Raw genomic sequence first — 23,067 nt, 5'->3', positions numbered from 1 at the left:
AATGCAGATTCAGATGGTGCTTGAAGCATGCCTGGTGCCTGTAAGCTATCATGCAGTCGTTGCTTTATGCCTTTTGACTTGCCCGTCCTGGTACCTGTTAGCCCTCATGCAGCCAGTGTTTCTTCCTGTTTGACTTGCTCATCTATAACACGGGGATGGATTTTTGTCAAGCAGTCCGTCTAGCATGGCTCCTGCACATAGTGGGCACTCAGAAGACAAGGACCACAAGTAAATGTCAGTATGGCTCAGTGATCTCTTTTCCCCTGAAGCTTCCTCCTGGGGGATGGACAGGTTGTGAGGAAACCAGCACTGTGATCTAATTGCCTTGTTAGTGCCAATGAGCTCTGGACCCAACCTGACTCTAGGTGTCTCCCTCTGGACTCAGTGTCTGGAACTGTGGCTTCCCAACCCTGGAAAGCTGGAGGGGCTGGGAGCTGCTCCTGTGCAGTGGGATAGAGGGCCGACTGAGCTTAGCACGGGTCTCCAGATACAGTCAGGTCAGGCCAGGCCCAGGAGGGAGATGCCAGGCCTCCTACAATACAAGCCGACACTTTTAAAACGGGGTTGGTCATTTCCACTGTGAAAGCCAGAGTCCTGGCAAGGTCCTGGATTCTGTGAGAAAATTCTAAAAATAATCATCATAATCCCGGCCTCCGTGCTACTGTGTGTGATCCTAGTGGGTCTCAGAGCTACCCTGGGGGAGGCACCATTGGTGACTGATTGATCATCTAGCCCACTTGACCAGCGAGGGGATGATGGCTCAGCAAGGTGTCTGCATTGGATGGCCACCCAGATCAATCAGCCTGGGCTTCAAAGCCTGTGCTCCACCAGGCTTTAGACATCTCCTTGCTTTGTTTGACAAGTCGGGAGGCCGATGACCAGGGCTTCCGGCACCCTGCTCTCTTGAGAGAGCTCATATAGTTTTATCGATCAGTGTATCCTCCAGGAGAGGAGGACAGCAGATGTTTCCAAAATGTGCTCCCTCCCACATGCTGGAGGGGGGGGTCTATTATGATGGCCGATGCTGTTTTCCTGTTCATACGGAGTTCCTGGAACCCTGGCAGGATGGGTCTTCCCTGTCAAGTGCCTTGCCAAGCTTTTGGTCCAGGAAGATCTGGAACAGCTGAGGCAGAAGTAGAAAGCGTAGTCCTTGGTGCCAGAAGGATTTCCTGGCACATCCATTTGGGGCTCTGAAGCTTCAGATCAGTTTAGTAGCTGAGGACATGCGGTACTGGGGTCGGAGGAGATGGGACACTGGAGTGAGCAGCTGCTGGGAAAAGTGGCTAGAAGAGATGATGGCCATACCAGGTCCATACAGACATTGCCCCATGCTCCACGCCAGCCATCCATACCTTCCAGAAACTGAAGCATGAGGTGGCAGAGAATACTCAGTGTACCTGTCCTTGGCACAAAACACATGTTGTCTTCCCATATTCTTCCATTTATTTATTTATTTTTTTTGGAAACTTCAGACATGTGCAGAATAAGAAGAAATGATAAAATGGCCCAGCTTCAATACCAAATGACTGTCTGTCTTTCTTGTTTCTCCTGGGTTTCCTGGGTTATGTGAACGTGCACAAGGAGTCTTGCACAGCACGTGGGACACAGCCATTCCTCCTGGATGCTCAGATTACACATCTTCCTTTGCGCTGTTGTCCGATCTTCACAGAGAGCCAAAAGTATGGATTTTACCCATTTCATAGATAAAGAGACTGAGGCTCCCAGAAGCCAAGCAAGGCTCCTTCCAAGCCACTCAGCCAGCTAGAACCCAAGCCGTAGTCTGCTTACTCTTGATTGCTGTGCTGTCCATATCAGGGTAATTTCAATTATATTTGTGCAGTGTTCTTGAGCATGTGATAGGTGCCACTGGATTGAACAGCTGCTTCAGGTTCAGGTCCTGGAGCTGTGGCTGTGAACAAGGTAGGCACATCCCCTGTTTTCATGAGCTGGCATTCTAATGAGAGAGCAGAAACAAACCCAAGTAAACAAATGATAGGTTGCCGCCAGCCGTTTCTGTCTATGCTTGCTTGTTTCTTGTTTGGTTCTTTCAGCCCAGTCTCCCTAGCTAGGATATAGGTTGTACGAGGGTAGAGACGGTGACGCCAGGCCTACTGGGACCTTCGCCCAGGACCTGGCCCACAGTGGGTGGGTCAGCCTACATTAGTGGACTAGAGGAACAACATGCGTATGAAACCCCCCTTTTTAAAGAGAAAGCCTGCGTGCCATGAGGTTGCACGGGCAGAGACTGCTTCCTCAGATGCCAGAGTCCTCCTCCAGGGCCCAGGCCATGACTATGCTACAAATCTCTCCCAGTGTGCTGCAATCCCAGGAAGCGCACGCCAGTGCCTGATACGGAGGCAGCGGAGCAGCCCTAGCACGGGTGTGTAAATCCCACTGTACACGCCCTCCTGCTTCAGACTCCATGGTGATAGTCACCTCACAGGTGCTGGTGCTGGCGTGGGAAGTGCCAGGCATTGTGAGGAGGACCTCAATCCTGTGGCTTCGCCAAGGCATCCAGTTAGGCAGTCTGGTGAGAGACGGTGAAGACGTCCAGAAAGGTGTGAGTGAGGCCCCCCAACCTCCCTGCGGCCTTGACCCCATGGCACTCCAGAGTCAGGAGGTGATGGTTCTGTCCTGCCGGATCCCTGCAGAAGCTCCATATTTAAGGCCTGCTCTGCTCTGTTTGGCGTTGGTGGTCTTTAGGAGTCTTTATGGCCCTGTATGTCCTAGCCTCATCCTATGTGGACTGCAAAGGGCAGGTAGAGTCCCCAACCTCATTGACTTTTCCTTCTAAAAGGGAGGCTTCGACAGGTCTCTCCAGCTGTGGCACCCTGGCCAGCTTCTCCTTTGGCACAGGCGACCATGCGGCAGGCACCCTCTGTGCGCTCATTCCTGGCTGACACCGGGACACATGTCTTCTTTCTACTCTGTGCACCCTGGCTTCCCCATCTGCAATCTGGAACCCATTCTCACCGTTCTTGCCTGCACAGAGGCCGTGAAGGGTTAAGGGAACTAATAGCTGAGCTGGAAAAGCTCTACAAAAGGAATCAGTGAATCACGTCAGCTTAGCTGGGGAGAGAGCCCACCCGGAGACTGCCTTCTGCTGGCTTGGGGCATGGTAACCGTGGTGGATGATGTTTAATAGGTGCGTGCTGCCTTCAGTAAAGCCTTAAGCCTGACCAGGAGAATGCGCACAGACCTGTGACAGCCTCAGAATATAGAACCCTTGGCAGGAGGCCCCATCTTGACAGAAGCACCCTCACAGGGTGGTGCCAGGTCTCAGGCTTGAGGGCTCCAGGCTTCATGGAGGAAGGATTGGTAGCAGCAGCTGACGTCTTATGGGGCTGTCTGGTCTGTCCATTGCCCTAGGAGGGCATGCTGGGCAGCACGGTGCTTCTTTCAGAGCAAGTCAGGGCTGGAAGTTGGGACGCAGCCAACGGGTTCCTAACCTCCACCCTCACTTCCGGGAGGGAAGAAGGCTCTTAGGTTTCTGAGACACCACTCCAGTGACAGTGACAGTAATGACTTCAACCTCTCTCAGCGACTTCTGGTCCCCAGAGGTCCATTACAGTTCAAAGGGCATTCTCAGTACACATATATTTGCAGTTTTTGTGGGTTTTTTTTTTTCCTTTTTTTCCCAGCCGTTGGGCAAACATGGCCAGGCCACAAGCATGGCTTTGTCACCTTCAGGTTCTGTCTGACCCGGCTGCTGCTCATCAAGTCACTGGCCGGTGTGTCCATCTGCGCGGTGGTTTTGTGTATTTTAGGGCAGAGAGACCCCGAAGCCCCTTCAGCTGAAGGACATAGCCGTCTTTTTTTTTCCTCCTCCTTTAAATGCCCAGACACACGGGAGTCACTGCCTGCACTGAGCACTTGCCCGCCTGGGTCCGGCGCTGAGCTCCTTAAGCGTGCTGGCCCCTTCCACCTGTGGCATAAACCTCATAGCAACACCAGCCTCCTTTTACAGCGAAGCCAAACGCCCACAGTGCGTAGGATGCCAACTGGACTCTCAACTGGGAGGAGGATGAGAATCCAAACCAAAACATTTAGCAAATGCTGGCCGCTGCTCTAAACCTGAGGAATGAAACTGAGTCCCTGTTCTCGGAGTGCTTAAAAGTCAGTCCAAGGTGGAGAATCGGACACTGAGAACACGAAGTAAATGTGCAGTGTGTTAAGTAGTAGGTGATACATGGAAAACACAAACAGAGCAAAGCCCGGGGCGTACCGTTTCATGCAGGTGGCAGGGGATGTTCCAGATAGACCTGCATGAGGGGACATGCCATGTATGTGAACATCTAAGGAATGGAGCAATGGGCAGATGGGATGGCATATCCGAGGCTCTGGGGTGGTCAGGGAATCTGGTATGATTGCAAAAGAACAAGGACATAGGGTCCTGCGGGGTCTCAGTGTAGTGGGGGCCTCAGCAAAGAACAGAGGGGAGATGCCCCTGGTTCAAGCCTTGACTATAAGGGAACGTGGCTTGTGGAGAGATGAGGTGGAGTCAGGGAGGCCACTGGGGCGGAGTGCAGTGGAGGGGGAGCGGGACAGGAAGATGGAGTTCATCCATAGCTTGGGATTTGAGCCAGCAGGATTGGCTAATGGGTGGAGTGTGCAGCCCGGGAGAGAGGAATGAGAGGCCACGTGGCTCTCCACTCAGCTCTCCACCACTGAACATGTGTTTTCAAGTAGGGGCAGGGCTGGATCCCTGCCTACAGATGAGGGAGCTGATTTGCCAAGTCACCCCTCTGGGGACAAGACATGCAGGCCTCTAACCCCAAGCCAGAGCTCGGCACTGTCTGGGTACCTTAGGAGTTTACTGGCTCACAGAGAAGCCACCAGGGACGTGGCACCATGCCCAGTCCTCGGAGTTGCCCGCAGTGGAGATAAAGTGGAGGCTCTTCCTGTTGACCAGGCCTCCTGTCTCTGACTCGGATGCTTCAGGGTGGGTGGTAGCGCCTACTGCACCATCTGGACTTGTCTACTCGGTGGTCTGTCCAGCGGTGCCAGCAGAAGGGCCAGGGATGGTCTGCCCCCCAAATGTGCATTGGAAGCTATTCTCCCAAATACTAAGTTGACCCAGCTCTAGGCCAGTCCCATTCCAGTTTGTTGCTGAATTTCCACAGACTCTGCTCTGGTCCCTGCCTGCGAGGCCCTTGCCTCACCTCACCTCTTTGTCTTTACTCATGGTTTCTTCTGCTTTTACCTGGTCTCTGTCGGCTTCAAGACCCGGCTCAGGGACCACTACCTTCAGGAGGTCTTCTTGGAGTCAGCCCCTTGCCGAGACCCCCCCCCAAGGTTCCTTTCATAATACTTAGCAACTGATATGTAGCCATGACTTGTTTTATGGGTGCCCCCAGAGTAAGCTATTGAAGGATAAGGCCCAAATTCCTCATTTTCCTGTGGTGTCTAGGATAGGCCCTGCCAGTGGAGGAGGCTTTGTAGGCGGGAATAGATGACTCATTGGGAGGAAAACCACTGACCAGCCACAGATGTTAGAACCCTAAGCTCCCAACTTGGGAACCACGGAGTCCATGCAACTCTACACTGGGGCAGCCCCCTCTAGAATCCAGTGTCCGGAACCTCCTGCCTCTGCCCTGGGGCCAGCACAGAGAGCAAGTGGCTTTGGGAAGTTAGTACCGCCTCTCCCGGGCAGGAACGCAGGGGTTAGCACAGTGCAGACTTGGCCCACTGGGAGTTGATGGTGATGATGACGTTGCCCCTCCTGCTCCTCCCTCCTCTGACTGCGCTCTGTGCAGAATCTTATTTCACAACTTCTGAGTCAGGCATGTTCCCATCTGGCCACACCGGTAAACATGAGTGCGTGGGTACACAGCATGTTCATAAACAGTGACCCCATGTGCCTCCCTGCTTGTGCATAGTGCACACACTCGCCCACCTGCGCATACACATGAACACACACACACCTCTGTGTACACACCATACATACATGTTCTTGGGGTTACCTTCCCCATGTACATACTCATTCACCCTCAGACATTCCCCCACAGACAGCACAGTCCAGACAGTCGCCCCATTATCGACTCGCTCACCCTCCCGTGGTGCACTCCCCAAAGTCTCTGTACACATACATCAAATTTCCGCACATGGCACCTGCTGTATTTCTCCCCAGAACCCTATATACCCACCCAGTAAACGTGTAGATGTTTGTGCTCTGCACACTTACGTGTGTTCACACATGCATCTGCCCTCAGTCTGTACGTGCTCTTATGTACACTCAGCATGCTTGTGTTCACATGTTGTCTGTGTGTGGTGCTGGGCATTAAATTCAGGACTTTACATGCTGTGAAGCACTCCACGCCCCCTTTATATCTCATTGTACAAGTATTGGCACAATGGGCTTTTCTACCCAGCCACCAAGTCACAACCGGAAGGTATGGGCAATAGCACCGTTGAAGTGTGTGCTGATTGAGTTTGCACTGCAGAATATCCGAGAACAACATAAAGGAGGAAGAGTTGTTTTAACCAATGGTGCCAAAGAATTGGGTCCATGGTCACGTGGCCCCCTGCGCTTGGCAAAGCATCTCGGCAGCGGGTGTGTATGACTGAGGAACTGGTGTGTTGGTAGACAGAAGCAAAGGGATGCTGGCTCCTGCCTGGTTCTGTCCCCACCCCACCCCCACTCCCACTTCATGCCTTTGGAGTTTCTACCCCGTGACGTAGTCCACCCACACCCTGGGTTAGCCTTGCTGCTCAGTAAATCCTGCCTGGAAATGTCCTCACAAACGCATCTGGTGGTCTGCCTTCCAACTCTCCTAGTCGATTCTGAATCTAGCCAAGTAAACAGTGAAGGTGGACCAGTGTGAAGTCCTAGTGTGCAGGTGACAACCCACAGAAGACAACGCGGATGGTGACGGGGTGTCCTGCTGTGTGCTGAGGGTTAGGGGTGCTGGGCTTCTTGGCACCTGGAGCTCTGGGCTGTGGCTGTGGAGCCTTCCAGGGACGAGGCTTTGGGAAACTCGCATCCTGGGGTGGCTAGGCCCTGCCCTCCACCTTAGCTTCACTTCTACATTGGTGTGGTTTCCTCGTTAGAAAGAGCACAGTTTCTTTTATTCACTTCTTATGAAGCCATTTTTCTTCATCTTCAAAGCTTCATGCGAATATTACTGTGTTTTAAAGTGGAGTGTTTGTTTCTAAGCCCACTAGTCTGTTCTCAGCCCCTCCTTACTGCAGAACACTCAGCATACTGGTTAAGCATTTGCCATTTTGGCCAATAGAAGAAAAAAAAGATTCCAGGTGACGGGCAGTGGTCACTGGGAATGAGGTGGGGTAGACGGTGTAATTGGAGTAGCCATCAGGAGCTGTTTTTCCTATGGATCGGAATTCTTCTGAACATAGAAGTCACTTACATGACTTCCTCAAAATCTGACTTCATAACTAGTGTGCCAAGACAGCACGCAGCCCTCAGTCCATGAGGATCCCATGATTCATCACTGCCTTCCACGGCACCAAGCTCACAGGGCAGTTACCCCGCCCTAGAAACACACTCATGGTTTTGTATCTTTTCCCAGAGCATTAGCTACAAAAAGGAAGACGAATGTATCCAATGTAGAACTTACTGTTAAGCGGTAGGAAAGCGGTATTCCCCACCCCACCCCCCACTCCCACGTGGAACTAGCCCTAGCACACAGAGGTGCTGATTTTACTGATCCAGGCCTCTTCCTCCAGACATGTGGCTTCTCAATCCACCACAGACATGTGCTGAGCATCTGCTTTGTCACAGGCACAGTTGTCAGGAGTCGGAGACACAGCAGTAAGCAAAAGGGACCGAATTGCGAAATAGAAGCTCAAACAGCAGACACGTATGGAACATGCATGTTACATGTATAGCTTTCTTCAGACACAGTGAGACCCTGTATGCATTCCTTTGGAGTTGTGGGACCAATGCTGGGCCCCTTGCATGTAGGCAAGTGCCCTTCCACAGAGCTATACCTCACACAGCTGTATGCGTTCCTAAATGTTCATCCGGAAAATATCCCAGGTAGAAATTTAAAACACAAAGGCAGCTTTATCAGTTTTAGGCCCACAGTCCAAAGACAATTCTATATTTCGATAGCTCCTCGGGTTTGCTCGTGAACAGTGACACTCCACAGAACCACGGCCACACCAAAAATACAGGTTTTCTTAGACTATTTCTTATTTAGAGCGCAAACAGGCCGCACAAACAGAAGCAAACCTGCACGGAAACTGCCACTCAGAAGGAAAATCTGGCAGCCCTTAACTCTTTTAATAACCTGTTTCCCCTTGAAACTCAAGATTTAGGATCAAGCCAAATGTCACTCAATAGCCCTGACAGTCAGCATATTTTGTTGTGATCCTTTCATGGCTGTGGATTTAGCCATCAGATGGCTCTACAGTGGGATCAGAGGTCTCCTTTCCTTGGATACAGTATCCTCGGGTTCCCATTGCCCTCAGGATGCCTAAGTGAGCTCAGAGTGTTTGCCCAGCCCATAGTTTTCGGAAGGTGTGATTTCATGGCACTTTTATTCGCTGATTTTCACTACAGCTCATCAAAGTGTTGGCAGCAGTGATCGTTGATGGTATTATGTGAGGCTTTTCAAACGATTTATTTTATTTTAAGCGATGTGTGTGTGAGGGGAGGGTATGTGAGTGTGATTGCAAGTCCCAGAAGGAGGCATCGGATCCCTCTGGAGTTACAGGGGATTGTGAGCCTCCGTGTGGGTGCTGGGAACCAAATCCAGGTCCTCTGGAAGATCAGCACCCACTCAACCTCTGAGCCGTCTCCCTAGCCCTGGTATTATTATTTGGTTTTTAGACTTTTTGTTTCTTTTAAATACTTTGCAAAAGTTGGGGGGCGTTTATTTTTGCTGTTGTTTGTTTTTGCATAGCCACTCTGTTATTTTAAACTGTGTCACGGAAGATGTTACATCATCACAGTTTGCTATGAGTGCCTATGATTCACCTGTGAATAAGCTGCATCCCCTTCCCCTTCCTCGTTCCTGTCACTTGTTCTTTGGGTTGTTTCCCCATATCTTCATGGTCTTCACGGGGAGACCTACAGGTGTCTGTGATTGAGTCCTCAAGGAAGTACCTAGCACACACTATGAGCACTGTCCACTCTGCTGGTCCACCCTGACAGACTGCTCCCCACCGCTGCCACCAGCAGTGTGTGACACCGACAGGAATACTGTCTGGTTTGGGCCCCAGAATGGTGGTGCTGCTCTCTGCCCAGGCCAAAGAGAGCAGGAAATGGTTTCCTTGGCAGTGTCAGCCTGATGACCCCAGGCCCGGCCCACAGGAGTGTGTTTTAGCACGCACAGTTACCAGAACAGAACCTGCAGAGTGAAGGAAAAGCAAGCAAGCAGGCAAAAATAATAATAATAATTAAATAAAAACCCTGTTGGAAAATACAGAGAGAGATTAAAATAATGTTTGGCACTTAGATCACACTTTTAAAATTCTTCAAACGCTTTAGAAACACTAGCTAATTAATTAAGCTGCCGAAATCTGCTTGCAGTTGGTCGAGAGCTCCAGAGGAGCTAAAGAAAGAGGGGGCTGAGGGGAGGAGCCAGCCCTCCCCAGCCCCAGATTTTATTGTCACCTGCCCGGGGTGTGATTACAGGCCTCTGGCTGCACCACAAGAATAGCCCTGCTCCAACTTGTCTTCGCCCTGAGCATAGCTCCCTCACCAGCCGCTGACTCAGTTCTGTGTTCTGCTAGGGGATGAGGATAATGATAACGGAGCATCCGCATCCACGGAACAGATGAAGGAAGAGGCTGGGGGCTTTGCCAGGGTCACAGAGCAAATAAAACCTCTACTTTCCCAGTTCATCAGTGTGTTCCTTCAGCAGATATGTGTTTTTGGGGACCGGGTCTCCCTGGCTGGGCTGGAAATCACAGCGATCCATTTGTCTCATGGTCCTTTTGCTATTGAGGACACGGTATATACCAGGCATGAGGCTAGACGGTATTCCCTCGTGGATCTGCCATCCTAGTGGTGGGGAAACTAACAGTCAACAGCAGTTTAGATATATAAAGACTACAGCAGTGTGATGATAGGCTTAGAACTAGAATTTAACCAGCACGTGTACAGCCGGAGTTTATGTATAACTCTGGAACAATGACGAAGCAGAGGGCAGATACAGTTCCCTGCTTGTGTCTGATTGAATGGGAGTCGAGCTGGCAAAGAGGGCCTGTTCTCGCCCAGGCCTGTCTTCATGCACGTGGTGATTCCAGTTCGGCCGGTCTCCCGTGGTTAACTGTTCATGGCTCCCTGCTATTGGCAGTAGCTGGTGATGTCACTGACATCCTTCCTGTCTCTTCGAGCCTGTGTCTGTCACTTGCCTGGCCACCAGCCCTACCGCTCCTAGGCTGGCTGATGCTGCCTGAGCCCCTGGTTTCTACAGTTCTTCTTTCTTCCCCTGTGGTGTGAGAATCAGGCTGTGCCCAGGCTGGTACTTGTGGATTCTATTTATACCTGCCGTGAAAAGTGGACCTCCAGGGGAGCCCGGGCTGGGGAAGAGGATGAGGCAGGACACTGGGCAACTGATGACGGACCTATCCCAGGGCCCTGGGTGCCTGCAGTGAGGGCAGACTGATCCATGAACCTCTCTTTTCTTGGGCTCTCTCCCCTCGTCAGCGCAGTAATATCAGGCCACGGACTGGTGGGCAAACCACAGCGTCTCTTACCCAGCCAGTGAGAGAGGCTGCCCAAGGATTCTGCTGCAGCGCTGTCTGATAGACAGGATCACAGTAGAAGCCAGTAGAGAGTCCAGCTGGGGACCAAGATCACCTGGCTCACTGTTCCTGTCCTTCCATTCCTGCTGTTGTTATTCCCTCTCCTGTCCTCATCCTGTCTTCCTCTCTGGGTCTGAGTCTCTGGTGTCTGTGTATCAGATGCTCATGTCCCATAGCCACACATTCAGGAAACCATCATTCAGGAAGGTAGTTGGGCCTCTATGCTTGGATGGCAAGGACTTTATCCACTGAGCTGACCCTGCAGCCCCCAGATGCTGCCTTTAACATGCTCACTGGCCTCAGATTGTTCCTGTCAGAAGTGTGTTAAGATGGGCTCAGGGTAACATTTTACAGATGAAGAAGTGAAGGCTAGAAACCATGAAAAGCCCAAACTGAAGCCACACTCACGTCCTTGGAGCTCTTGGCAGTGAGTGAGCACCTGGCCTTCTCTTACGATGCATTGATAGCTCCCAGTGATGTAGCCCTATACCACTGAGCCCACACCGAGGGCCCAGGTTCTCAGCTTTCCTATCACCAGACTGCAGAGAACAACTGCTCTGCTTGGGGCTTGTTTTCCAGTACAGAATCTACCTCTTTGAAACACACCATCCATATTGGGGCCCCCTATTTCTGCATCTCTGCTGAGTTTGTTTCCTTGGAGGGGAATCCAGGTTCCTGTTCTAACTGGTAAACTCAGATTTAAATTCCAGAGCCCAGCCTCAGACATGACATCTCCACAAAGGGCTTGGGCCCTCTACTGCTCTAAGCTAGGTGACTTAGTACTCTGTGCCCTGTTTTCCTGCTTATTAGTCTTGAGTTCCAGGCCATCATGTGGATTAAACATGTTACCATATGCAGTGTGCTGAACTCAATACTGTTGTGTGTGCTCAATCACTGGAAATCACTGATGGACTTGAACTTGCAGGATCCCTTAAGGTGAATCATAGCTGTCATCTGTCTTTTCAGGAGATGCAGGGGAGAACCTGAAGGTGATTCAGCATGAGAAGTCAGTGTCTGTTGCTGCTGGAGAGACGGTCACTCTGAACTGCACTGTGACCTCCCTGAGACCCTTGGGACCCTTTAAGTGGTTCAGAGGAACAGGGCAAAGCCGACAACTAATCTACAGTTTCACAGGAGAAAAGTTTCCTCGAGTTACAAATGTTTCAGACACAACCAAGAGAAACAACTTGGACTTTTCCATCCGCATCAGTAACGTCACCCCAGCAGACGCTGGCACCTACTACTGTATGAAGTTCCAAAAGGCAGACTCTGACAAGGAATTTCTATCTGGAAGGGGAACAGAGGTCTCTGTGCTTGGTAAGTAAGCCTGTGCCTTCTTCATCCCCTGATGTGTAGCAGCAGGTCAGAGAACAGCATCCCCTGTCCTGTGAGTGTGGCTCACAGCAGAAGCAATGGGAGAGCATGGTCACGATCTGACCTGAGCCTTGAGCAGATCAGGGAAGCCAAGGCCAGTTGTTTGATCAAGGCTCTAGTGCCAGCAAGTAAGAGGACATCTGTACCCCTCGTCTGCCCACCCCACAACCCTCGTCTGCCCGCTGCGCAGCCCTCTCTTTTCTTTGCACATGGGTCATACTACCGGTGAGTGCAGAGTGTAGACCAGAATACAGATCCCAGCCAGGCTCCTTGCTGCTCAGGCACTAAGCATAGCCACAGTACACAGTGGATGCTTAGGAAATGCTGAGCCTTTAGGAAAGCCAGTCTTTACATGCATCACTTTCACAAAGATCCAGGATGCCCCTTCCGTTCAGAACTTGAGGCTGGTTAGTGACAGCAAACCTCTCCCAAATGTCAGTCTGGTTCTTATTCCATGTGAGGACACAAAAGGCCATTGTGTGAATGGCTGCCTTTTATTCCAGCATCCAGAAATTCCACAATTTACTGTCGTCTTCTGCTGATAGATAGTTCACTTCTTCCTAGTTGTAGATTTTGAAAGCAATGTTGCCCTGGTTGGCTCATCCCACCTGTCTAGGACAGAGACAGCCACTGCATGAGGCCTCCTACATCACATAGTGTGTTCATTTTAACCTGTGTGCATGTTACCAGTTTCCCCTCCAGGTAGCAGCCAGCGCTCCTCGCCACCCACCCCTGCACAGAAGCAGGGCAGGTAGCTTGTCCTGACTTTGCAAGTAGGACAAAGACGCCAACTTCCCAGGTCATGTGTCACTTGCCTAGGCACCAGCTAACAAGTGGCTTCCTGCCTCATTCCATATCTTTATCATAGCATTTTTTCCTTAAACCAGAGCTGTGAGTGTCCAGGGTGTGTTAGGACACTGCCCCTTAGGAAGCCATGGGGAATTGCCCAAGACCTTGAAGTCTGGAGCAAGGTTTGGCTTCTGTCAAGTCCTCAGTTTCTCTTTCTGTAAATGACAACAGTAATGGTCCCCATTCTGGGTTCTATGAGCATCAAGATGTTAACAAAACCCTAGATGGGGTGGGTGTCAGGGTCATTACTGAGCATCAGAAGTGCAGTGACCAGGAGGAGAGAGTCTATCTGGAACTGTATCCCAGATAAGCCACTCCCTTGCCTGTGTCCTGGACAAACCCCTCCACATAGCTCCTTAGTGGTCTCACCTGCCCATGACCCTCTCACAGAGTATGTGGTGGTCAGACTGAAGCAGTGACATCATATCAAAAACTTTAGAATAGTGCCTGGCCTGTAGGAACTATCCCATCAGTAGGAACTATGTCAAGCTGTGTCCATGTGACCTTGGATGGACCACTTTCCCTTCCCAGGCCTCAAGTGTTGGTGGGGTTGGGATGAGTTGGTGGCTTTCCATCTGTCTGCTTGTGTGACTCATCTAAAAAACTGAAAAACATCACACATCCCGTATCTACCCTAGAAATTCTGCTGTAACTGACTTGACACGGATCTGAAGTGCGTGTGCATGTACGTGTGTGTGTGTGCGCGCACACACGTATGCATGTGTTTGTCATATCTACATGTGCATGAGCAGAGGACCAAGGAGAATGTTTAGTGTCCTGTTATATTACTTCCTGCCTTGTTCCCTTGAGACAAGGTCTCTCACAGATCTTGGCTGTAGGCTGGTGGCCAGTGGAGCCCTGTGATCCTTCTGTGTCCACACCACTCCCACAGCACTGGGATTATAGGTGCATGCCACGGTGTCCAGCCTTTTTAAACATGGATTCTAACTCAGGTCCTCATACTTGCTCAGCAAATACTCTTACCTTCAGATCCATCTCTACAGCTTGTATCAGAAGTTTCTCACCACAGCCAGGCTGAGATACGTGTCCTGAAACCACAGAAGAAAAACTGTGGCTTTTATTTTTCCCCTGGCGAAGTTGGTTCCCGTGAAGCTGGTGCTCAGAAACCTTTTATGCCTTAGAACAGCGTGTGTTCTGGGTCCCAGTGATGAGCAGAATCATGTCCAGGAGCTGGCCCCAGAGGACTGGAGGTGCAGCCCACAAAGCTCTGCCAGCCATGCTCAGATCCCTAGGAGAGGGACTTGCTTGACTTACACACATCTGTGTCTGAACGGAACCAAACAAATCTCCCGTCTTCAGCTCAGACCCTCTCTGCCTCAATGACCCCACAATACACAGACTCTTTCTCAGTGCCCCATGCTTCCTAAATGATTTATCTGAATGAAACACCTGGGACCCCACTGGGGTTCTGAAGCTGCTGGCCTAACTCAGGTCCTGAGGGGGATTACTACAAAAGAGGAAAGAGCCACAGTTTGGTGGCTTTCTTGTGCCTTCTGACTGCCAAAGAATAAATGTGTAGTTTCAGAACTAAAGGTAGTAGCAGTCATAGCTGCTATTTATTAAGCACCTATTGTATGCCAGAAGTCATGTTTACATCACCTTCCCAGGGCGATGTTTTTGTCCTCCTTTGTACAGAGGAAACACGGATGCTAAGAGGATTTTTTTTTTAAATACTAAACTAATCATCCGAATGGAAGAGTTGAGTCTCACTCGTTACGTGGCTTTGGCTAGTCTCACTATTCAGAGCCTTGTCCTACAGAAGGAGTTCATCCTAGACACACCTTTATGGGCTGGAGAGCACAGAGGGAGCAACCAGTGTCAGGCTCCCAAGAACTCAGTAAATGGCAACTTCAGTTGTTTCTCAGTACTTACAGGATGCCCAAATTAAAAAATGTTCAAGGCCCTCGTCCAAGATGGGGGAGACTTGCGTGTAGCCTACACACATCCTGCCGTCTATTTTAAGACATCTCTGCATTTCTTATAATACCCGATATGATGCAAATGCTATGTAAATAGTTGTTTAGGGAATAGTGACAAGAAAAAAAAATCTGTCACTATTTAGTATAGATGCAGCTTTTTCGACAATGTTTTACATTTGCGGTTGGTTAGCTTTAAGCACGGGGAGCCCCTGGAGTTGGGAGGATGGCGCTGCAGCCCTTCACCTCTCAAGGATCTTAAAGCTGCTGCTGTCTTGATGATATGACTTCTTCAAGTGACACCTTCCTCTCTGTGCCCTCAACATAGGTGGATATTAGGGAGCAAGTTATGTGTTCACACATGGAAAAGTGGCGTTTGCTGTCTGGAAATGGTGCTGAGGCGTAATGAGCAATTTGGATTAACACCCAAGGGACACCACTTCCCTCCTAGTCACTCATGTGGGCTTTCAGGACCGAAGTGCTTCTGCTTGCTTGGTGGGGCTGCTCGCTGTCTGTCTGGTAGCTGTCTGTCTCTTTAATAATTAGTTAGAAATCAAGGAACCACCTTTGACTTTTTTAACACACAGGTTATCTCTTTTTTTCCAACCATAAACAAAAGCCCTCCAGATTAAAAAAAAAAAAAAAACTTTAGCCTCTCTCCCTTTCAAATGTGGGACTTGGCATGGGTGAGACCTACTAGGATGTGTAGAGAGAAAAGAAACGCCATTGAGCGAACCCCTAAGTTCTTACAGGGGGAGCATTAGAGTGAAGTCTAGGGCTGGAGAGATACTTGGTAAAGAGTCTGTAGTACTCTTACCAAGGACCCTCGTTCAGTTGCTGACAACCACATGGTGACTCACAACCACCCGTGACGCCAGCTCCAGGGGATCCAGTGTCCTCCTCTGGCCTCTGCAGGAACCCACTCACATATAGACACATTTAAAACAATTTTAATTTTTTTAAATAAAAATTTGGGTCAAGGACAGATCCATGTGTCGTGTTTGAGAAGCATCTCTGTGTGTCTGTCACCCAAAGCAGAAAGCTCCCAGGGCCCCATTTCATCCTCACTGCATCCAGAAAGGAGAAACACTGCCACCCGTTTCTCAGGCGTGGCTCTGGGAGGGGCACTGGGTTCCACCTTCGTGGCTGTCCTACAGTGCCGTTTGTTTCCTGTGCTTCCGTCTGCAAACACTTTCTCTGGGTTGGCAAATTTCCAGGAATGCCGTTAGGGGTAGTTAAAGCAAAGGATGAGATAGGTCAGCCATCCCCGTGTGTGCACAGATCGCGGAACCCCTCAATGCAGAGAAGACTTAGCTCTTGGGCCTGGGGCTCCTGGCCTTGCCTTATTGTCTGCCTTGCCATTTCTTGGAACCTTTGCTAAGGACAGGGCCATCCCAGCTTTACCGGGACGAAGATTAATGACTAATGTCACCAGGCTGGAGGTATAGTTCAGCGTTAGAACATGTACTTAGTGTACAAAAGCCTTGCGTCCCATCCCTAGAGAGCCAGTAGTGATGCTACTGTCTAGGCAGGTTGCTTACCCTGTCTCTCCCTTTGCTTGGCCTTCACCATCGTATCTCTTGTCTATAAATGCTCCTCTAGCCAAACCTTCTGCACCAGTGGTATCCAGCCCAAAAAGGAGGGTCTCACCTGGGCAGACAGTGAACTTCACCTGCAAGTCTTATGAATTCTCTCCCCGGGATATCACCCTGAAGTGGTTCAGAGATGAGGAAGAATTCCCCCACATCCAGACCACCGTGATCCCTAAGGGAGAGAGTATCTCCTACAACATCTCCAGCACAGCCCAGCTGGTCCTGAGATCCGAGGATGTTCGTTCTCAGGTCATCTGCGAAGTAGCCCACGCCACCTTGAAAAGCGACCCTCTTCGTGGGATTGCTAACTTGTCTGACATCATCCGAGGTAGATGTCCCTGACTTCTAGCCCAAACACACAGCAGCCATTAATTACCCTGTGACTAGCACCGTGCTGGTAGTTGCATTTACTTGACCAACAGCAACTCCAGTTTCTGGGTATCCAATGTGAGCCACACCCCCCTTCCCTGGTGGTTTCATTTATTTTGCTCTTGTGCCTGAATTCCCACTCCATGCCAGAAGCTGCATGCATCGACTTCATTCGTTATCACCCTAACGGTAGCTACCAGGGCCCAGACCAGGCATCGACTGTGCTCTGGGCGCCCAGCTTACTGACTCCATTCCCATTCAGAGCCACAGTGTTTGAGTGCCTGATGAATGCGTGGCCGTCCTGTGTCCGCTATGGTGGGAGCGGCTCAACTCTGTAGCCCCTCCTCTGCGGCTTAAGGTTAGAGCTTCTGCCTGTACTGTTTCAGTTTCACCCATCCTGGACGTCACCGAACAGTCCACAAGCACAGGGAACCAGGCGAACGTCACCTGCTGGGTGCAGAAGTTCTACCCCAACAAACTCCGGCTGACCTGGCTGGAGAATGGGAGCGTGTCACGGATAGACGAGGCCTCAAATGCCACAGTGAACAAGGATGGGACCTATAACTGGAAAAGCAGTCTCCTGGTGAACAAATCTGCCCATAGAGAGAATGTGATGGTCACATGCCAGGTGAACCATGATGAAGAGCCAGCGATCGCCAAAAACTATACCGTGAGGGTCCTGCACCAGAAGGAGCAGGGCATGGACGCTACCCTTGGTGAGGCTTCCACTCCCATTGACTGGCTTTTTATTTTTTTTTTACTTGATGTTATCTGTTTTTAAATGTTAAAGTCATATGTAACTCTTATCATAGGACAGTCTAGAAGTCTATAAACTAAGCACAATTTTAAAGTGGGCTCCTTTTCTCTCATACCCCTAGAGTCAGCACTGTTCAGAGTTTGGTTCCTTATCTTATGTCTTTTGACACAGTGTACCAAAGAAGAGGGAAGGAAAGAGGGCCGGACTTTGCTTGCATCTTGTTTCCTGTCTTTTTTCACCTAACAACTGTCCACATGGTTCTTCCCTACCCCTTGCTCTTTCTGGCCTCTGCTCCTTGCCCTGTACTTGCTTGTGCCCCCTCCACCTCCCGTAGATGCTTATGGTTTGGCTCAAGGATGCCAGTACTGCCAGGGGCATCCTCGTTCACACTGTCACCGAACGGCTGTTTCCGCGGGACAGTCTTACCAAGGCTGTTTCTAGGCCAAGGTGTGTGTGTCTAGGACAGTGCCGTGCCCCACCGTTCTGTGGCAGCATGCCAGCAGTGTCACCTCAGCCCCTCCGCGTGCTGTCAATCAAGAGCCCTTCTTTTTGAAAGCAGCCACATGCCCTGGCTTTGTGGCTGTGTCCCCTGGTCTTGTCACCGCCACAACTGATGCTTTGTACATAGCAGAGGCTCTGAAGGGAACAGAGCAGGGGCCATTTTCCCGCTCCATCCTTCAGAGATGACTCAGGAAACCCTCAGACCCGCGTTGTGCTCCTTTGAGACCTTTGAGATTCTTAGAGGATGCATAGAACTTGCAGGTAGGAAATGTTGATGTCCACACTGGCTCTATCACCAACTTGCTGTGTGATCTTGGGCAAGTCGGTGTCTCTCTCTGAGCCTCTGCTGTGGTGGACATGCTGAAAGGGATTTTGTCCCTCAGTTGGTAAGGGCCATGACTGTCTTCCTTAACCCTGTAGCTTCGGAGCACACAAAGCATAGCAGGGAACCAATAAAAACCTTGAGAGAGGATGAAAGGTCGGGCAGGTGCTTTGCCAGGTCATCCTTGGTGCCGTGGAATGAGGTAGAGATTAGTGCTGGCCTCAGTAATCAAGGAAAGAGCAGGGGAACACAGTTCCACCGATACAGATGAAGACTAGTTGGGGCCCTTATTTGAGTTCACATTTCTGTGTCACGGAGCCCTGCTCTTGACAGTACCGTTCTATGGTCTAGGACCTGCCTGGCCCGTGCTGTAAGCTCCTGCCACAGTCACACATACTGCGGGTTAGGTCCTGGGCACAGAGAGTGTGGAGCCCTGAACGCTCTGCAGAGCCATGCCAACAGCACGTCCTCCACTCTCAGACAATCGCCCACTTGGGTTCCAGGGCATCTGTCCTGCTGCTGTGGCGGATGAGAAGGGATGGGTTTGCATCCCTCAGGGTTGGGAGTATGGTTTCCGCTGGTGACCGGTAGCTGCTCTCTGTGACTGCCAGCAGCGTGTGTTCTGCAGTGTTCGTGAGAGACCTGCATGGGTGGGTAGGGAAGCTAGACACCTGAGGAGAGCCAGCCGGATGCCCACAGCTACAGAGGACAGGCGAGAAAGAGGTGGGCTTTCCTGTTTTCTGTTTCTGAGTTGCATACATGAAGTCCCTCTTGCTTGTCCTCAGGTAGTGACTCTCCCACACAGAAGAACATCTTCATCGCGGTGGGTGTGGTGTGCGCCTTGCTAGTAGTCCTGCTGATGGCAGCCCTCTACCTCCTCCGGATCAAACAGAAGAAAGGTGGGTGGGATCTCTTCTTTCTCTCCGGGCGGTCCTTCTCACAGAATGGCCACTGGCATCTTAAGCGTATGTAACTTCCAGTTACAAGAGGACCAGAGGGTAGTCCTGGGGTTGATGGAACAGCTTCACCACGCTGGAATCTAGGAGAGTCGCTCCTCAGCCTTCTTCCCTCACTGCCTCGGGTCTCATGTTCTCATGGGGCTGCTACGAAGGTGGTAGGAAACAGGGAACTGCCAGGGTGGCAAGGGAGACCTCAGGGACTCTTCCTGACAGCCTCAGAGAGGAAATGCCTGAGCAGCCTGCAGCCTTCCATGTCCCTTACATACGTGCAGATTCCATGTTACCAGATTCCCCAGTTAGGTTTCCCAACTGTCGCCAAGGGAGTGGGAGAGACAGCAGAGTTTCCATGTAAGAGATTAGGCAGGTGCCTGGATATACAAGGCTTAATAAGGGCAGCTCCTACAGCCAGCGTCATATACAAGCTCCTCCCAAGAGAGACCCCTCACAGCAGCGAGGTACATGACCTTAAACTCCACAGGGGAAGGTGCAAGTTCCAGGCCAGGCATCTTTCCCTTGGGTGTGCACGTGTGTATGGGTGGTTATGGCCGTGCAAGGCCTCTGGCACTGAAGCCAGCAAACAGGCTCCAGACCCTTGTTTCAGACTCATCATCCCAGCCCCTACCGGACTCCCTCCCCCCCATCTGAGATTGCTTCAGTGTTGTATTTAGGCCACAGTCACAGAACTGGCAGGGGGCAGGCTGTTCTTCTGACTTGTTCGAGGGCACACCGCTAATCAGGGGCACAGATTTGGAGGGTAGCTATGCGGCCCAAGTGGGAACTGCTGTGTTTAGAGAAGGTCTGCTACATTCTGGTACACACCGGTACACATCTTCTTCCCTCTGCTGGAGGAGGCTGTTTTGTGCTGGTTTTCCATAATGTTTATAGATGTAACATTTTATCTCTACTCAGCACACCCCTTTATATCCATTTGAAACTCCGAGGTTTTTCTCTTTTATATCCTATTCACTTTGCTGTTAAAAAACGCCTCATGAACCACAGCCTGAACACAAGCACCATCCAGAGCTGCCATTCTGCAGCCGTGTGTCTGCTTAGGAGGGACAGCGTGGCCCACCAGTCTCCCATCCCTTCGGCACCCCTCAGGCTATGTCCCACAGTTTCTGTCCCATCTAGACCACCTGGAAGGACTCATCTCTGAAACAGCAGCCAAGCCTCAAGTCCTGACTGAGGACTTGAGCTCTCGGTTATCTTTGCCGGGCTGTTCCCAGAGTGCCTTGAGAGAGTCACACAGGAGGGGCCCCTGCTCCACTCGAGGCAGACATTGGTGAAGTCCCAGCCATCCTTTCAGAGGCCCGGCACCAAGTGTGTGCAAGGTGCTTGGGAGCTCACTGTTGCGTGGCTCAGCATCAATGCCTAAGCGATCAGGGGAGACGTAGCAGCCTGGAAGACTGTGAGCACAGGCACTGAGAAGTGAGTGTGTGCAGAGTCAAACACAGACTCAAGCAACAGGGACAGCCAAAATGTGATCGGCCCGGGCCCACAGTACCCCTGATGTTTTGCATGTAATAATGCAATCGGTTCTCACCACAGACCTTGGGACTCTCACTGACACAGTTTACAGATGAGGAGATTGAGACATGGCAGTATCATAAAACTTCTTCAGAACGTCACGGCGGGTAGGCTAGAATTCAGAGCCAGAGAACACATTAGGATCTCCTCTACACACCACCCCACCCCACTCTCCTCCTACCCTAAAGAGCAGCCACCCTTCTCCCCTATCATGGCTGTATTCAGGGTGAAGGACCCCATTTTACCTGCCAGCTCTGTGTTTCTGAGAAGATACCATTGCCCAGTTTAAAATGAAGACAGTCTCTGTCCTTAGACTCCCCAAAGTGGCTTTACTCGGTACTTTGGTCCAGATCCCCATTCAGCTGCAGCATGCTAGCTGCAGCCCCCCCCCCCCCCCCCCCCCCCCCCCCCGTCCCTGCTCGCCTGCAGATTCAGGTCCCAGGATGCCCCAGCCTGTTCCGCCCAGCAGCCGGAGCTCATCAACCTTGGGTGGCCTGGGCAAAGTGCAGTGCTGAGCCTGTCTCGGCTCATATGTTCCTTTTTAGTTGCAATTTTATAACAAAATGGGACTCAAACTGTTGGAGATATAATCCCCCAGAGACAATCTCTGGGATGCCCTTCCTATACCACAGACCTAAAAACTGCTGACCCAGACAGCTGCGTTCTTGGAAAGTGAGGATGGGTTAATAATAAATGCCATGGCTAGCCCTGTGAGCTAAAGATGCTCAGAGATAGGAAGTGACCCACCCAGGATCACACAGCAGGTTAGTGGGGGAGCAGGCCCAGGGTCCACACCCACCTCCAACAGTGTGGGACCTAAGTGGGGTCTGCCAGAGTTATGTGCTTGAATGGAGAGGGGTCCCAGAGGAGAGTAGGAAGCCACCTGGGCATGACTGTTGACATCCAATAAACGCAGAACACAGTAGCCTAGCTTAGCCCTGGAAGATGGTGGATGAGAGTAGACCATCTACTGGCTTGACATTAGGCCTTCGCAGACCTGATTCTCCCTACATCCCTGAGGCAGACAGATCTTGGCTCAAGGAAAGTTACACAGTTTCTAGTTAAATAACCACTTTTCCCTTTTCTCTTTCAGCCAAGGGGTCAACTTCTTCCACAAGGTAAGCCTTCTTTGGGCCAGGATACTATCATAGTAGCATTTTTTTTTCTAACCTGTGTATACACGTTTGTGTACGTGAGCGTGGACATGTGTGCACTACGGCATGCATTTGAAGGTTGGCCAATACCTTGATCCTTGCCTTCACTTTGTTGGAGGGGGGCCTCTGGTTCCACTGAGTATGCTGGGTTAGCTGGCGGATGAACTGGGGACTCTCCCGTCTTTTTCAGCTGTCTCCCCTTAGACGTGCTGGGGTTACAGCCAGACTTAAGCTTCTTCCTCTCCTTTATGTGGGTTCTGGAGAGCTGAAGTTGGTCTTCGTGTACAGCAGGCACTTCCCCATGGAGCCATCTACTCAGACCCCCCCCCTTTTTCTTAGTTGTCTGACAGACCCCAAAACACTGTAAATCACCAACCCTTGCTCTTACCTGTCCATAGTGCTTTCTCTCTTGTACCCTGCTTGTCAGGACTATTTAACCTTAAAGTATGATTATTTTAATTGATTAAGCTTTTTTATTATTGCCTTAAAGAAATAGGTTTCAGGGCACATTGGCATTGGTAGCTTGAGGCCTTTGCCTACTACCCAGTGACAGTGATGGGGCTATCCTCCTTCCTTACACTCGCTATACTCATGAAGCCCTGTGCACTCCACGGGACTCTCCAGGCCTTAGTCATGGTCCCCTCCTTCCTTCTGCAAAGCATCTCACTAGGATGTGGCTTAAGGACCTGCTAGGGTGGTAGGGGAAGTCCTTCTGAGGTCACAGCCTGCTCAGGAGCTCAGATGGTGACATCACAGGACACCTTAGTGCAGAAGTTGTGTTCAAGGGTATTTGAGCTTGTTCAAAGGGGTTCTAGAGCTCTGTCCTAGGGGCTGGGGTACAACCCCGTCTCAGGCTTAGGGAGGAAGTGATGTGGAAACAGCCATCCAGGGTATGGTGGCTCCAACACAGCAAGGGTGGGTGGCCATATATGGCTTAGGTATAGGAAGCCACAGTCTCTGAAGAGACCTGTGAGCAGGGATCTGAAGTCAGGGGCTCTGGGGCAGGCTTA

The 23,067-nt window shown here is 50.9% G+C and overlaps 1 protein-coding gene across 4 annotated transcripts in view; it reads left to right on the top strand.

The window, feature by feature from the left end:
• Sirpa (signal regulatory protein alpha) overlaps positions 1–23,067 on the top strand; it is a 37,702-nt gene that overhangs the window by 4,946 nt on the left and 9,689 nt on the right. For all 4 annotated transcript variants that reach the window (XM_050133677.1, XM_050133671.1, XM_050133684.1 and 1 more), the window contains 5 exons: positions 11,683–12,033; positions 16,479–16,796; positions 17,224–17,553; positions 19,203–19,316; positions 21,997–22,021. In XM_050133677.1, coding sequence (XP_049989634.1) covers positions 11,683–12,033; positions 16,479–16,796; positions 17,224–17,553; positions 19,203–19,316; positions 21,997–22,021 — 1,138 coding nt within the window. The remainder of the gene's footprint in view (positions 1–11,682; positions 12,034–16,478; positions 16,797–17,223; positions 17,554–19,202; positions 19,317–21,996; positions 22,022–23,067) is intronic.

Source organism: Alexandromys fortis, unplaced genomic scaffold (assembly GCF_014885135.2).
Source record: "Alexandromys fortis isolate MF-2015 unplaced genomic scaffold, M_Fortis_MF-2015_v1.1 scaffold_6, whole genome shotgun sequence".
In the NCBI taxonomy this organism is placed as follows: Eukaryota; Metazoa; Chordata; class Mammalia; order Rodentia; family Cricetidae; genus Alexandromys; species Alexandromys fortis.
Note: the sequence above shows the minus strand (reverse complement) of the source record. Positions and strands in the feature narration are given on the sequence as shown.